The 17889-nt window shown below is 44.5% G+C and overlaps 1 protein-coding gene across 1 annotated transcript in view; it reads left to right on the forward strand.

Moving 5' to 3' along the window:
- The window catches only part of PIK3R2 (phosphoinositide-3-kinase regulatory subunit 2), a 1862656-nt gene that overhangs the window by 1085989 nt on the left and 758778 nt on the right, over nt 1-17889 (forward strand). Inside the window, exon 6 of the mRNA XM_044090759.1 lies at nt 7724-7916. Within this exon, the coding sequence (XP_043946694.1) occupies nt 7724-7916 (193 nt within the window). The remainder of the gene's footprint in view (nt 1-7723; nt 7917-17889) is intronic.

Genomic DNA, 17889 nt, shown 5'->3' on the forward strand with positions numbered 1-17889 from the left:
TGCTCCTATGGACAAGACAAGTTTGTTTGGTACACCTGCCCAGCAGGTTATGAAGAAAATGGAAGAAAAGGCAAAATCTGTTCAAACTGTTAAAGATTTCTTGCAGGTTCAACCCCAAGGTTTAGCAGGAACTGGCCTGCCAAAAATTGGTCCTTTCCTGACTCCACAAAATTTCAAAGGGGCAGGAATAGACGTTCCAGAGGCAGAAACCAATCCAGAGGAGGTGCCTACAGAGGACGACAGTGGCAAGGTAACAACAGAGGCACAGACACAGCCACTGCCACTACATCAGCACAACCACAGTGACTTAATCCTAAATCCGCCTACCAGGGAACAAATAGCAGCTCCTCTAGGCGGAAAGTTAACCTTATTTTCAAAGAACTGGCACTACATAACAAAAGACAAGTGGATTTTACAAACCATAGATCAAGGTTACCGGTTTCACTTCCACACTTTACCAGTCAAAAGAGGAATGCCAAATCTACCTCCAAATCAAAAAACAGAGGCTCTACGCCAGATAATGGAGTTAGCAAACATAAGAGCTGTGGAAAGAGTGCCAACAGCAGAACAAGGAAAGGGGTTCTACTCCAGACTATTCCTAGTTCCAAGAAAGGAAAAAAGTTGGAGACCAATTCCAGACCTGTCCACCTTAAATACGTACATCATTGTCCCAAAATTCAAAATGCTGACCCTACAGCAACTTCTTCCCATGCTGGGCAAGGAGTCTTGGCTGGTAACTCTAGATCTCAAGGAGGCATACCTGCACGTCCCCATTCGACCAATCTGCAGAAGATACCTCAGATTTCTTGCAGGATCAGAGCACTATCAATTCTCAGCATTGCCCTTTGGCTTATCTACTGCGCCCAGAGTATTCACAAAATGCCTGGCATCAGTAATCGCCCATTGCAGACTACAGGGAATTCAAATTTACCCATACCTGGACGACTGCCTGCTACAAGGGGACAACAAAAGCAAGCTGACAACAGATTTACAAAGGGTCATTTACTTGCTACAAGGACTGGGATACACAGTCAATTTACAAAAGTCAAGGCTGATACCATCCCAAACAAGGACATTCTTGGGCGCGGAATTGGACACAGTACAACAAATGGCATTCCTGACTACAGAAAAACAGAGAACTTCCTCTTTACTTCTTGGCACTAACAAAACTGAACAAGTTAACAGCAAGAAAAGTTCTGCAGGCCTTGGGCTTCATGGCATCATGCATAATCTTGGTCCCATTTGCCAGACTACATATGAGGAAACTACAGTGGTACCTAAAGAATTTATGGTCCCAACACAGACACAGTCTAGAAACAGAAATCCCACTAATTCCATGCTTAAAACAGGAGTTCCTATGGTGGGCTCAGGCATGCCAGTCAAACCCAGGCCTACCCTTTCGCAGATGTCAACCAAGCCAGACCATCACAACAGACGCTTCAGACCTAGGATGGGGGCCCACATGCTGGACAAATGCGTGCAAGGATTGTGGACACAGGATCAACTTCACCTGCACATCAATCTAAAAGAAATGCTGGCAGTAAAACTGGCAATCCAAAAGTTCAAACCATTTCTCAAAGAGGGCCAGTTGATGATAAGGACAGACAACACCACAGTCATGTGGTACATCAACAAACAGGGAGGCACTCATTCATACCCCTATGCAGAATGACCTTGGAGCTGTGGACCCTGGCACTCAGCTACAACATTCAGTTACAGGCAATATTTGTACCGGGGAAAGACAATACTCTAGCAGACATATTAAGCAGAACCACTTCGGATGCCCACGAATGGAAGCTGCACCCGGACATCTTCAAGACCATCTCGAAGAAATGGGGAATGCCACAGATAGACCTATTCGCATCACCTCTCAATCACCAGCTCAAAAAATTCTGCACAAGGACATTCCACCCACTAGCATGGAAAGTGGACTCACTCTCCTTCAACTGGAAAGGCCTAACAGCATATGCATTCCCACCTCTTCCTTTGATACACAAGGTACTACTAAAAATCCTGATAGCTCCAAACTGGCCAAGACAACACTGGTACCCACTACTGAAGAGCATGTCTCGGAACAATATGTGGCCAATACCCCTGATGCCTTTGATGTTAACTCAGAACAACTACAGCATCATACATCCAAACCTAAAAACGCTGCAACTGACTGCATGGAACATCACATAGCAGCAGCTAATCCAGAACTTTCCCAAAGAGTTAAAGACATTATTCTTGAAGCACGCAGACCTTCACCAAGAAGGAACTATGCTGGAAAATGGAAAAGGTTTGTCATTTGGAGTACGGAAAGAGGAAAAGATGTGTCAAACATAGATATGCCTAACATTCTGGAGTATCTGGCCGAACTTCTTCATTCAGGCCTGTTCTACTCCTCCATCAAGATACATGCATCAGCTATTTCAGCAGAATACAGTTTTGATCCACCTGTTTTTTCGCACCCTTTGCTCAGGCAGTTCCTCAGAGGAATCAAGAATGTAAAACCTCCAAGGAAACCACCATTACCAGCTTGGGATTTAAACTTTGTGCTAGAAAAGTTGACACTATCACCCTTTGAACCAGCAGCAACAGCAGACCTACAACACCTGTCATGGAAAACTGCTTTCCTACTGGCAATTACTTCAGCAAGGAGGGTTTCAGAACTACAGGCCTTAATGGCAGTGCAACCCTTCCTAATCTTCCACCAAGATAGAGTGTCCATGAGGACTAATCCTACATTTATGCCCAAGGTGGTATCCAGAGTGTCTTTAAACCAGGCAATCCACCTACCTACCTTCTTTCCCAACCCACAAAACAGAGGGAAAGAATACTGCATACCTTGGATGTACATAGACAGCTACGCTACTACTTGGACAGAACAAAAAATAGCAGAAAGACTGACCAACTTTTTGTAGCCTATGCAACAGGAAGGGAAGGAAAAGCTATTTCCAAACAGACAATCTCCAAATGGATAGGAAATTGCATACGATACTGTTACTCCTTCCATGGAAAACCAATTCCACAGAACATAAGACCTCATTCTACAAGGGCAACAGCCACTACCACAGCCTTCTTACGAGGAGTGGCAACCAAAGACATTATTGAGGCGGCTACTTGGACCTCCGTGCATACATTTGCCAAGCATTATAATTTGCCTCTATATTCCAGATCCCGAGCAGGGTTTGCCACTGCTGTACTGCAAGGGATCCTAAACACACCATAATCTACTTTTATCCTCCTCCCCTAGTTGGCTATGGTATTCTACCCACTTGTTATGACTGCAGATGCATCCATGAAGGACATAGTACAGTTTTGTACCTACCATAAATGTAGATGTCCGAACTGGATAGCATCTGCAGTCAGGATTACCCTCCCTCCTTCCCCTCTGTGGTACTCCTAGGGTGTTTACCTCCTAATAGCTAGCTGTTGGGGGGGAGTCTTTTATGGTGTATTTGTTTGTATATATGTACATATATGCTTATTGTTGTGTTTACCTCTATCTATTTGGAAACATTGGCATCTATCCAAATTTTTAGCCTGCAAGAGGGCTACTGGCATCTGAGGCAAGAAACACTGAGGAAAATGGCGTCGGCTGATGCTTTTATACCCGAAGACCAACAGAGATGACGTCGGGTGGAGTGCGACATCAGCCGAAGCCGGACCCGGACTTTGGAATCCGGCCGACTGCAGGGCTGCCTGACGACAGGACAACCCACTTGTTATGACTGCAGATGCTATCCAGTTCGGACATCTACATTTATGGTAGGTACAAAACTGTACTTTTTGTATGCTGGATGTACATAGACAGCTACGTTTTACTAGGACAGAACTAAGCATTTCAAAAAGTCTGATCAGCTTTTCGTATCCTTTTCAAAGACCCAATTGGGAAAACAGTTTTCAACATGATTCTGGCCAACTGGATCACGAACTGCATTGCACTTGTGTATTATATTAAGGGAATCCATTTACCTTGTCGTATTAAGGTCCACTAGGTCTATGTCCACTTCGTCAGCCTTTTGGTCTAAACTTCCCATTGATGAGATTTGTGCAGCTGCCACATGGTCAAACCCTCAAACTTTTTTATCTCATTATACATTGGACATCATTTCCAGGAACAGGGCCTCTTTTGGTTCTGCTGTGCTCCGGAATATCCTTCTATGAGGGCCTCCTAAGATTTCTGTAGCTGGGGACTCTGTCCCACAGATTGAAAAACAAATGAAAGCAACGATTTCAGATAATGAAGTTATATATTTAACATAACGTTCTATCTGAGTTGTTGCCTTTCATTTGTTCTTTAACCTTCCCTCCCTTTATCTCCCACCTTTTTTTGTAGGACCTAGCAGATATGTATATAGTTACTTTTTTCCTGTTTGAGCTCCTGAGGTACTCTTCTGGCTCCCTCTACCGTTTTTGTGATACATAAATATATATATATAGTTTTAGAAGTAAAGATACTGCATATGTTTGTGTGGCAAACTTAATCTGAGGGGATGAGGGGAGAGTAGAGCATTATGGGATCTGAACCTGCAGGTTGACGAATAAATGAAAGGCAACAACTCAGATGGAACTTATGGTAAGTACATAACTTCTTTTCTTCCTACTCTTTCACCTGTTAATTCTATTCTGCCTTTCCTGTCTTGCAGGAGACCTAACACCAGTGTTTTCATGCTTCCTCAAAATAATTAAATAAAAGGATGGAGAAATGCACGATGTGACTGGGGGGCAGAGCCAGGCAGTCTAGGAGAGCTTTTGATGCATTGCAGTCCTAGTGCCTGCAGCATGTATTTGTAATATTTACTTAAGGTAGGCCAGGGTTGGTAACTCTGCATGTAAAAATCAACTACCAATCATTAGCAGACCGGAATTCCGCTGTGGCGACCCCTAACCGGGAAAAGCCGAAAGACACAACAACAACTTAAGGTAGGCCATACTACTTCAAGAGCTGCTGTTGTGGTAAACAGAAGAGGGAGTAGCTTGCTTGATTTACTGCATGTTTCCTACCTAGAAGGGCATGAGACTATGTACAAAAACTTTAAGAGCATCAAGCTTACAGTCTGGAAATTAGCAGGATGAAATCTCTTGGCTATTTATTTTCACCAGATATTTCAGCTTTCCTGAAAGAAGATGGAAAACTCTGCCATTGGGAAGCTGTAAATGTTTTGAACTGAATTCTCAGTTTGATATGACAATAGGGGCATAGACACTCTACTTCCTTATAGCTGTAGTCCTGTGCTACTTGCTGGATCTCTCTAATGAGGGCATGATGCAGCTTCCATCTGTTTATTCTTGTATCTCACTAGAACCTTCTGTGAATACTGATCAGTCATCTAAACAATTCTAAAGAATAACCTCTATTTGCAGTCTCTCAAGACCCATGTTTCCAGCATGGAATCTGAATTTTGCCATGGCAAAACCAAGTTTTACCTACCTTTTAAATTATCAATACTGCAGAATACTGGAAAATACTTTTTTACTTTACCCAGAAGGATCTCTCGGCTATGGGCTGTCATGTGCATGAAACCCAATGCAGTCTTTCATAGAAACAATAACGTCTTTGAAGGATAACCCCTCCTTCATGTCATATTGATTTTGGAAGATATCGGTCAGCTAGTTCATGCAACTGCCAGTTCAAAAACAGAGAAAATGAGGGGAGGGTTTCTGCATGGCATGAATATGTACAAACATAGGAACCATACCAACGTGACTTTTAAGACTTTAGACAAACTGATCATTTGTTTCCATCATGCTGGGCACAATCAGGAGTACCTGCTACTGCTTCCCACTTGGCTGCCAAACACTGTTACCTTCTGTTGTAACAAATGCAGCAGGACTGTTATGAGACAAATCAAGGCACTTTCTGAGTAGTTTGCCCAACACTTATTTCTACTTCTGTATTCTCCGTCCAAATTATTTTTAAGATGTCCATTCATACTTTCATAAGAATGACAGACTAGATGGCTAATCTTGAAATAGGACAGGTTTTGCTGCAGCAGTACTGCAGGGCATGTTATAACCACTCTCGTGTCCATGGCCAAGGCCCCCTCAGCATGCTCTCTCCAGTTCATTATTTTAATGTTGTGCAGCAGTGATTCTTAATGATGTACATACTACATTTGCATGGTGACCCTTAAATTGCTGCAGATGTAGCATCCTGTTTTTTTCTAAAGTTATTGTCAAGACTTTAGGATTTCCTTATTTTATATATTGTCTGCTGAATGTAATTTGTTTTAGATTAATGATGCTGATGACTTCCTTAATGTGTTGTGATCTTTGCTGGCCATTCCATTAAAGGACAACACAGTGATGCAGCAGTTAACGTCACCTCACAGCAAAAGGTTCTACAGTTTGATTCTTGGCTAGGGTTCCTTCTATGTGGAATTTGCATGTCCTCCCGACATTCGTGTCTGTTTCCTCTGGGTACTGTGGTTACCTCGCACATTCAAAGACGTGTCTGGAGCATTTCTCCCTGGGCCTCTGTGAAAATAGCCTCTATCCTAGTCGGACTTTCCTAGTCAACAAATATTAAGTAAATAAATAAATTGCAGTAGATGATGTATCTAGGCATATTGTTTACATTTAAATTTTGGATGAAGGGTGGTACTTATAGCTTTAGGCTAGGAGTGAGAAAATGTGTCAATTACACTTCTGCTCCCACATGCCAGTTAGAACCGAAGCATGATGTGGGTTTTACAATTACACTGCTGCTCCCACATGCCAGTTAGAACCGAAGCATGATGTGGGTTTTACAATTACACTGCTGCTCCCACATGCCAGTTAGAACAGAAGCATGATGTGGGTTTTACAATTACACTGCTGCTCCCACATGCCAGTTAGAACAGAAGCATGATGTGGGTTTTACAGTTACACTGCTGCTCCCACATGCCAATTAAAACCGAAGCATGATGTGGGTTTTACAATTACACTGCTGCTCCCACATGCCAATTAAAAGCGAAGCATGATGTGGGTTTTACAATTACACTGCTGCTCCCACATGCCAATTAGAACCGAAGCATGATGTGGGTTTTACAATTACACTGCTGCTCCCACATGCCAGTTAGAACCGAAGCATGATGTGGGTTTTACAATTACACTGCTGCTCCCACATGCCAGTTAGAACCGAAGCATGATGTGGGTTTTACAATTACACTGCTGCTCCCACATGCCAGTTAGAACCGAAGCATGATGTGGGTTTTACAATTACACTGCTGCTCCCACATGCCAGTTAGAACCGAAGCATGATGTGGGTTTTACAATTACACTGCTGCTCCCACATGCCAGTTAGAACAGAAGCATGATGTGGGTTTTACTCTCATTTTTTCTGACTGACCTCTTGCTGATAGCCACAGTGTGAGAAGGTAACCACAGGCTCACTAGAGGCATCCAGGCAGGTATGACAAACAGCTGAAAGACAGGGGTCTGCCAAGTCTGGCTGTGGTTTAGTTTATCCCATTCATGTTATGAATGGTCCTAGTACCAGGGATTCTCCTGTTTGAACATATGTGGTTAGCTGTTAAAATTTGGCGAAGCTTCCTACTTGCTGTTTTATTAGTCTGTGCTCTTTATAGCTGGGCTACCGATGGTTGTGTGCCATTCCCCTCTGCTCAGTATTCATACTGTTAAGTCTTGTCGTGGACTGGGGCAGATTTTGAGTAATTTCTAAAACTTGCAGATGATATGTAGAAACCTTGCAGTTTTAGGGTGTTGTACATGTGATGTTTTTCTTTGTTTACAGAAATTCCTGCAGGTGAAGCTCTTAGACAGCAGCTGATACTGTGTCTTGGCTCACGTACAGTTCCACTTCACAACGAGCTCACTTTCCAGTATTTGCTGAAGCACTTTCAAAAATTGTGTGAGAATGCAGAGAAGAATGGCCACACTGCTCAAACTCTAGGAGAAATATTTGGCCCTCTACTCTTCAGGCCTAGGTGTGTATTTAGAATGTTTGTTTTCACTTGGCTTTATTAAAATGTGAATGTGTTCATTGACTTGAGTATAAGCAGGTGCCATGGGCATTGTACTTGTTTTACAGGTTGTTTTCATTGGTTCACTTTACCAAACTGTAGGCATTTGTTTTTTGCACTGCACGCACTGTATTAAAACTGTATATTTTCATCGTGGTGTTCACTCCTGCAATCTGAGGGCTGCCGTAGGCTTAAGAACATTATGCTTGGTGAGGTGCTTTTGCAGCCTACTGTATTAAAACTGTATATTTTTATTGTGGTGTTCACTCCTGCAGTCTGAGGGCTGCCCTAGGCTTAAGAGCATTATGCTTGGTGAGGTGCTTTTGCAGCCCTTGATGGCAAACTGGACTGAGACCTGTGCCCATTCTCCTCAGAAGGCTACACAAGTAGCATTCCTTCATGAGCTTGAAATCCTTCCAAATGGCTTAGTCGTAAATCACTGTGGCTATGGGTGTGCAGGGTTCTGGGTTCAAGACTTGCCAAGGGCTGACTATTTCCTGCCTATGAACCTATATTGCATGGGAGATAGGAAATTCACCCCAAGGATCACTTCTGTGGCACTGCTCGACAGGGGCACAGGAAAATAATTTTCTTGGGTGGCGAAAGCCATACCTTTTTGTCTAGGCTTATATAGGCCCTAGGGCCAATAGCCTAGTACCTGTCTATGAACCTATGGCTATCTCTCCATGGTCTTGTGATTCTAACATGTTTTTGATAACTGAGGGTGAGAGCAGCATTCTATCAGTTTCCGTCTGCAGAGTTAAAGACAAGAAGTCATTGGTGCCTGCCTGTGACCATTTACTTCTAAGGCAGTTACTGCCTCTCAGAAACAGAGCCAAAACATCCAAGTCACTGTCATCTTGCCTAACTATGAGGTGGGCAGGATGGTCCTTCCAACTTCCCCTCTCAAGTTCTGATGAGACTGTCATTGGACTTTGTATTATTCCTTAAGAACTTGCAACCATCCACAGATTAACCTTCAGTATTTGGAATCCCTACTCAAAAAGCAAAAGGAAACCATACTCTACTCTTTCCAGCCTTTAAAGAATTTGGTTATGTCACAGGAGCAGCTAAACTGGGCTATGTAGTCCAGATTTTTTTTTTTCCTCTCTGTTCTGAATCAGACGCTGAGGGCACCTTACCCTTTGCTTTCCCACATGAGGATTTCTCGGAATTAAGGATTATTTTATGTTGGAGTGTAAAGGCATCCTGTACTGTTCAGAAAAACTGGGAGAAACCTGTGCCAGAGCAAAAACCTTTAGGTTTTCCTCCAGTGATTACCAGTGCATCTGTGAGACCAGACATCCAGCCCCCTATTTCCAGGAAGCCTAACTGATCTTATAGGGTCATGTTAGTACCTGTGCAAGAAACCAGCTATTGGTGTCCATGGATTTCTCCTAGGGATCTACCGGGACTCCAACCAAGAATCCGCTTCCTAGTGATAGGGATAGTAAAACACTTAACTACATTGGCTGGAAAGGCTAGTCCTCTACTGCCCTAACATTCAGAGCCCCTAATCACCAAATGCATATGTAAAGTTCCAGGAGAGTCTTCTGTCCCAGTTGAATGACCAGATTGAGAAGATAGACACTGAGACGCTGCAATAAACTGGTAGACCTTTTGCATCTTTACCTCCAACATTGGAAGGCAGTCTTACCAAGTGTGGATGTGATGCTATGGATATAGTGTGCAGGTTGCCAGAAACAGTGTTCGTTGTTAGGAAGCGTGTCTGACTAAGGACCAAGCATCTGTGTAAAAGCACAGCGCATTAATGACTGGCTAGAAAAAAAGCTGCATTTTAGACCCCTTGAGGAACAGGTGTTTAACTTCTTCTTCTTCTTTCGGCTGCTCCCGTTAGGAGTCGTCACAGCAGATCAACTGTTTCCATTTCTTCGTGTCCTCTGCATCTTGCTCTGTCACAAAAAAACACCTGCATGTCCTCGCTCACTACATCCATAAACCTTATCTTAGGCCTTCCTCTTTTCCTGTTACCTGGCAGCTTCATCCTTAGCATCTTTTTCCCAATATACTGTGCATCCCTCCTCAGCACATGTCCAAACCAAAGTAATCTTGCCTCTCTGGTTTTGTCTCCAAACCTTCCAACCTGGGCTGACCCTCTAATATACTTATTTCTAATCTTGTCCATCCTCATCACACCCAGTGCAAATCGTAACATCTTCAACTCTGCCACGTCAAGCTCTGACTCCTGCCTTTTTGTCAGTGCCACTGTCTCCAACCCATATAACATAGCTGGTCTCACTACCCTCTGGTAGACCTTCCCTTTCACTCTTACTGGTACTCGTCTGTCACAAATTACTCCTGACACTCTTCTCCACCCACTCCATCCTGCCTGTACTCTTCCACACTCACCATTACTCTGAACTATTGATCCCAAGTATTTAAACTCATCCACCTTTGCCACCTCTGCTCCCTGCATCCTTACCATTCCTCTATCTTCCCTCTCATTCACACACATATATTCTTAGTCCTGCTGACCTTCATTCCTCTTCTCTCTAGAGCATATCTCCACCTCTCCAGGGTCTCCTCCACCTGTTCCCTACTCTCACTACAGATCACAATGTCATCTGCAAACATCATAGTCCATGGGGACTCCTGTCTGATCTCGTCTGTCAACCTGTCCATCACCATTGCAAATAAGAAAGGGCTCAGAGCTGATCCTTGATGTAATCCCACCTCCACCTTAAACGCATCCGTCACTCCCACCGCAGACCTCACCGATGTCACACTACCCTCGTACATATCCTGTACCACTCTTACATACTTCTCTGACACTCCCGACTTTTTCATACAATACCACAACTCTTCTCTAGGCACCCTGTCATATGCTTCCTCTAAATCCACAAAGACACAATGCAACAGGAACAAGTGTTTAACATTTGGAGGAAAAGGGGAAGACTGCAACCTGTGAAACAGCTGATGTTCTGTAGTCCTATCTCACCTTCATTCTTACATATGGGTTCAGAGCCGATCCTCTGCTCCGACTCAGCCTTATTACAAAGCTCATAATCTCTTAGTTGGCTCGTGGCTAGGTAGGTATCCCATAGTGCACTAGTACAATCCCCAGATCTCGTTTGCTGCGTCTGCGAGTTCAGAAGTGCTTCTTGCTTGGCCATGGCTAAGTTCAAAACTTTTTTCATTATTATTCCCTCTTACTGATTATTTAGCTAGTTATACTTAAGATTAATGTTAGTTTTCTTTTACATAGTGTTTAGAAGTGTTTTTTTTTTTGCTAATTACGCAAGTTATTTATTTTTTTTGAGAACTTGTTGGCCGTTTGGCCGTTGTTGTTCTCCGTGTGGTATCCTGTGTGCTAGTTTCTAACACATTTAATACTTCCTAGGTCTACATTTGTGTTAGGACCTTGTTTTTTTCACTTTTTCATACCTTTATATTGTGTGCAGTGTTTGTTGTACTAGTTTTTGACATAGTTTATATCTCTATAGGCTCGCGTTCATATTAGGGCCTTGTTTTCTCTTTTTTATGGAGTAAGAGGATTGTATGCAGTGTTGTTTATCTTGTACTTTGCCTGCTGCTTGATTTTCCAACTTAGCTTTCTTCCAGCTAGGTCTGATTAAGTTGGAGGACCTAGTTCTCTGTTATCTTTGAATTTTTTCTAACAGGGCTAGGTCTGTTTGTTAGAGGACCTAGTCCTCTTTAGTCTCTCCTTTCTGTGTGTGTGTGCTTGTTAGGGCTAGGCCCATTTAAGTTAGAGGACCTAGTCCTCTTTAGTCTCTCCATTCTGTGTGTGTGCGCTTGTTAGGGCTAGGCCTGTTTAAGTTAGAGGACCTAGTCCTCTTTAGTCTCTCCATTCTGTGTGCGCGCGCTTGTTAGGGCTAGGCCTGTTTAAGTTAGAGGACCTTGTTTTAGAGCTCTGATAAGTATGTCTAAAGATCACAAACCTTCGGGTTTTAAAAAATGCATAAAGTGCTCCCAGAAGATGTCAATTACAGATGGCCACAGTAATTGTGTTTATTGCCTCTGAGCCATTCACTTGCAGGAAACTTGTTCATTCTGCCATTCCTTTAGCTCCAGATTTCTCCCAAGAGCGGAAGAACAAGTTAATTCTGAAAGGTCTCCTCAAGCCTTACTTCGAGGAAGACTTAGCAAGTTTTTCTTCATCATCAAAGTCCCATTCATCCAGAAAAGAGAAGGTGAAGTCGGCCAAAAGACATTCTCCAGCACAGACTTGTGTATCGGAACTTCCTCAGAAACAATTGAACATGGATAAAACGTCTACCTCCTTGGCTCCACTGTCCTTGGAGCCGGTCGAGGTAGTTGATGTTGACATTGCAGTGTCTGCCCCAAGCTTTTTGGAGCCGACTACTGGAAAATTGCATCGGAGCTGGTCCAGAGATCTTTTTCCGGGCTCCCCAACCTTAAGATCTCCAATTTTACAGAGATCCAGATCGCCTACCCCGTCATCCATATCCTCCAAGAGCCTGTCAGAAGAAAATATGGAGAGAGTCATACTTGAAGTAGTCTGCAGTCCCCAAATTGTTGTTGGCTCTGACCCAGTTAGTTCCGGAGCCACCTGAGTCCATTCTACCTGTTGTGGTTCCTCTGAGCTGAGTCGGACCGTCTGAGTCAGAGATTTCGGTGCTGCTTGTTGTGGAACCCTTGGTTCCAGCTCCCCTTGTGGTCGTCTAGGAGCAGAGTTCTGCTCAGACACCTTCGGCGCCATCCGTGGTGTCTAGGAGCCGAAGCTCACTGGTCCGACAGGGACACTTGGGCATGAACTTTGGTGCCGAGTCTCCTTCTTGGTGTGTCGGATAGGGTGAACTCGGACCCTACATCCATCTTGGAGCTGGCCTCTCTGGAGCCGAGGACTACCTCTGTTTCCTCGGAACGGGGGCTGTCTTTGGAGCCAGAGAGATCTGCTTTCGAGATGATGAGCGTGCTGCCTCGCTCATCAGCTCCGCACAAGGGTACTGATACTCTTCCCCCTCGAGCACCGACTGCTGTCTCATCACCTTCTTTCTCTCTCGACAGCAAAGACCCACAGCCTCAGGAGCCCCCATTGGGTGGCCCCCAGTCTTCTGAGACCTCCCCAGAATACCCTTCTGAGGAGCCCCCACGGAAGAAGAAATGCAAGAGGAAGCATGTAGATTCCCCGGATGAGTCCATCACTTCAAACACTGACCTCGAGGAGTCAGAAGGGTCCCCCTAGTCATCCTCTGATGATGTCTTCTTTGTAGACATCTTAGAGATCCTAAAGCAGAGAGGCGGCTGGCCCACTGTCACCCCTTCTGATGAGGAGTCAGTATACCTGAAGCCTTTCGGTTCTCAACCTTCAGCCTCTTGGGGGTGTCCACCTTTTGACAAACTCTTGACCTGGTTAGTCGAAAGGTGTGGGAGACTCCTGATGCTGTGGAGCCAGTCCCCGGAAGACCCAAAAAATTTCTCTCTGCCCCAAAAGAGAGAGAGTTTATGTCCAAGGGCGTGCCTGTAGATGCCATGGTGGTGGCGGCGGCCACTAAGAATGAGCTAGAGGAGACTTCATCTGTCGAACAAGGAGTCTCGAACAATGGATAGATACAGGAAGCGTATCTTCTCTTCAGCGGCTTTTACCCTCAGATCGCTGAACTATCTTACACATTTTACTAGGCTTCTGAGAGATCTCCTCAAAGAGTTGGGAGGTGCTCTTCAAGCTACATCTACTGAAGGAGTCACTGAGAAGGTGACTGCTCAGTACTCCTCCATGAGGCTGATCTCCTATGCAGCCGACGAAGCGAGCAGGGCAGCAGGTTCAGGAGTTTCCCCTTAGGAGACGCTCCTGGATGCGCTTATGTAATTTTGCGGAGCCTTTCAAGTCTACCTTTACCAATGCCCCCTTTGACGGTTCTTCTCTGTTTGGACCTAAGGTAAAAGATGCACTCACCAGGTGTGAACAAGAAGGGAAAACTCTCTCTGCCGTTGGAGTACGTTTTACCGTCCCTTCTAGACCATTTCCCAAGGGTCAGAGAGGTGGTACGATGTGGTTTACGAAGTCCCAGAGATTTTTCCCAGATGTACAGGGTGATTCCTCCTTCAGAGGCAGAGGAGGAGGAGCTAATGGTACTCATTGCCCTAGAGGCAGGGGGGTCTGCAAAACCAGGGTGGCAGTGATTCTTTTCAAGACTGTTCCCATCAGCGCTCCTGATGTGGGGGCCCAGCTGTGCTTCCCTGGAGCCAGTCGGGGATCACCTATTTTTGTATCCAGAGGCCTGGCTAAACATCACCCAAGACAAATGGGTACAAAGAATAATCACCAGAGGTTACTCCATTCTCTTCCACCCTACACTCCCAAGAATATCCCGGGTGTTCCACCCAATCACATGGATCAAGCAACTGTAGAGGTGCAAAAGTTGCTTTCAAAGATAGTCATCCAAACTGTCCCCGCAGACCAGGTAGGATTCAGAACTTATTCCAGATTCTTTTTAGTGCCAAAATGAACAGGGTACTAGAGGCCCATCTTGGACCTCAGCAAACTAAACAAATCTGTAAAGGACAAGTTCTGGATGGTGACACTGCAGTCTATACTCCCTCTGTTAGGGAAAGACAATTGGATGTGTTCCATAGACCTCCAAGATGCGTACTACCATATAAAAATGGACTGAGCATCGAGGAGTCATTTACGCTTCCGTCTGGGAGCCAGTCATTACCAATTTTGTGCTCTGCCCTTTGGTCTCGCCACAGCCAAATGTTCACCAAATGTATGGCAGTAGTGACAGCTCACCTGAGATGTCATGGATTCGAAGTGTTTCTGTACCTGGACGACTGGCTCCTGACAGCCAACACCGGGCACCTACTCCTACAAACCAGAGATTCAACAATCCAGCTCTGTTCCCAGCTGGAGATTACAATAAATTGGTAAAACTCTGCCTTATTGCCCTCTCAATTTGTGACTTTTATAGGCGCAGAAATAGACACAATCGCCATGCTAGCTCATCTACCTGCAGACAGAATTCAAAACCTCAGGCAACAAATTTTCAGTCTACTTCCTCTACAGAATGTCAAGGCAAAGACAGTGCTGAAATTCTTAGGGATCATGGCCTTCACCTTTAACTCTAGTCCCTCTAGCCAGATTGCATATGCGAATTCTCCAATGGCTTCCATCTTCCCAGTGGTCCTTTCAACAACTGCCTCTATCACACCATATCCTTGTAAGAGTCTTGCAAAAAGGATCTTCGTTGGTGGATTCAACCCGATCAGCTGACAATAGACACTCCATTCCTTTCTCACCAACCCATTGCTACTGTGACCACGGATGCCTCACAGGGTGGGGGGGGGGGCATTATCTAAGCAGGACTGTACAAGGCACATGGCAAGATCACGAGGCTCACTTGCATATCAATGTCTAGAGATGAGAGCAGTGCTTCTAGCATTGCAAGCACTTCACAACTTTCTTCCTTTAGGGACGATAGCAATCCAGTCGGACAAGATGTCAGTGGTATGGTATCTAAACCAACAAGGAGGAACCAGATCTTACCCCCTTTGTCGAGAGGCTCTTTGTGTTTGGAAGTGGGCTATTTCTTCCCAATGCTTTCTAGTAGCAACGTATATCCTGGGGACAACCAATGTGCTAGTCAACAAGCTCAGTAGGGCAATCTTGATGCCTCACGAGTGGTCTCTGAATCAGGAAGTAGCAGAACAGATCTTCCGCAAATGGGGACAGCCTTGCTGCGAACTCTCTGCCAGCCCAATCAACACCAAATGCAGCAGGTATTTCTGCCGCACCCCCCCTCTGGGGGAGTCACTGAGAGACGCACTTGTTCACGACTGGTCTCTGGGACTCCTTTATGCATTCCCTCCCTTTCTGCTCATATCCAAAGTGATGCAGAAAGCAAAGTTATTGGGAAGCAAAATGATTCTCATCACTTCTTACTGGCCTCGACAAATTTGGTTCCCCTTTCTCGGGCCTCACTTACTAGACGATCCATGGACTCCTGACCCAGTGCCAGACCTCTTGACACACATGTCAGGCTCCCTTCACCCCTGCCTCCACACCCTCAATTTGACAGTGTGGCTGCTTCACTTCCATCCCTAGTCAAGCATCATGATCTTTAATTTGCTATGACTTGCATCCTTACGTCTTTGCATAAACCTTCCACTAGGAAGTTGTACACCAGCAAATGGAGAAGGTTTTCTATCTGGGCAAAAGAAAGAAATGTAGATCCTTACGCAGTATCCATCTCTATGGTGTTAGAATTTTTGTATGAACTTTTCCATCAAGGATCAGTTGCTGCCACAATTAGGGTCCAATTGGCAGCGATATCTAATTTTCATTTGAGACAACCTGAATCTAATCTGATGTCCCACAGATTATGTAAAACATTCCTTAAAGGCTCTACTTTGCTGAGACCTCCCTTTCAGGAACCTGCATCCCCTTGGGATCTAACCTTCATTCTGTCCAAACTAACTTCTCCGCCTTTTGAACTAGCACATTCGTGTCTATTGAAGTTTCTGTCTTGGAAGACTTTGTTTCTAGTAGCTTTCACAGACTGGTATCAGAGCTACAAGCACTGCCAATTAAGCCTCCTTATTTGATTTTCCACAAAGACAGAGTCTCCCTTCGTACAAATCCTTAATGTTTGCTCTCAGACTAATTTGAATCAAACTGTAGAATTGCCTTTATTTTTCCCTAATCATTCCAACACTGCAGAATACAAATTTCATCAGTTTTCAGGCAGTTACTGTTCTACCTTCACAGGACTAAGGAACTCAGAAAGTCAGGTCAATTGTTCATATCCTTTTCTGAGTCTAGAATAGGTCTGCCAGTCTCTAAAGTGACCCTGGCTAATTGGATTTTGAGCTGTATTTCCTTCATTTACTCATCCGATGGAAAAAAACTACCATTCAAGATTAATGCTCATTCTACAAGATCCCCGTGCACATCTGCTGCCTTCCAAGCCAGAGTTCCAATTGACAGTATTTGTGCAGTGGCAACCAGAGCTACCCCCTCATACCTTTGTTACTCATTACAAATTGGATTTGACCTCAAGGGGTAGTCTCTCGTTTGGTTCCACGGTACTCAGGAGTATTTTCCCATGAGCCACCCAAGAGTAAGGTGCTAGGAATGCTGTCCCATATGTAAGAATGAAGGTGAGATACGACTACAGAACATAAAGAAGTCATGTACTCACCATAACGTTCCATGTTTGTAGTCCATCTCGCCCTTCATTCTTACGAACCTACCCCCATCCTGGAAGGATCTGGAGACAGGATAGTGTTATCTTTGGTAGGGTGGAGACCTTTCATTATTGTTGTTCTTTCTGGATAATCTTTATTTCTATCTTTCTATAGTCTAGCAGCAAACAAGATCTGGGGATTGTACTAGTGCACTATGGGATATCTACCTAGCCACGAGATGACTAAGAGACTTTGAGCTTTGTAATGAGGCTGAGTCGGAGCAGAGGATCGGCTCCGAACCCATATGTAAGAATGAAGGGCGAGATGGACTACAAACATGGAACGTTATGGTGAGTACGTAACTTCTTTTTTTTTCACTCCCCTGAATACAGTAGAAGCTATTCTACTAAGGGCTAGAATTTCTACCAGAGGCAAAGCAAGGGTAAACAGCCAAAAGGAAAGAAAGACCAGTATAAGAGGAAATGCCAAGCAGACCATAACGGGAAACTTGATCCCTCAGGGCTGAGACTTTAAAAAGGAATAGCTATGACTTAATAGAGCTTTTCCCTCCCCCCACCCTCTCCTATCCCACTCCCAATTGACACCCTCCTCAAGTCCACTTCCACAACCATACTCTCCTCCAAAATAAGTCATCACTTGGGTTTATCTAAAAAAACGTAAGAGAAAATCACTCCGCAATACTGATGGCGCTCCCTAGCAATGCTTTTCATGATAACTCTTGGTTATACCTAAAAATAGATGGTGCCAACATGCCCACTTCCTACAGTGTGCCATGCTGTTACTCCTT

This window comes from Protopterus annectens, chromosome 13.part0, assembly GCF_019279795.1.
Source record: "Protopterus annectens isolate FY-2018-M chromosome 13.part0, PAN1.0, whole genome shotgun sequence".
Classification (NCBI taxonomy): domain Eukaryota; kingdom Metazoa; phylum Chordata; order Ceratodontiformes; family Protopteridae; genus Protopterus; species Protopterus annectens.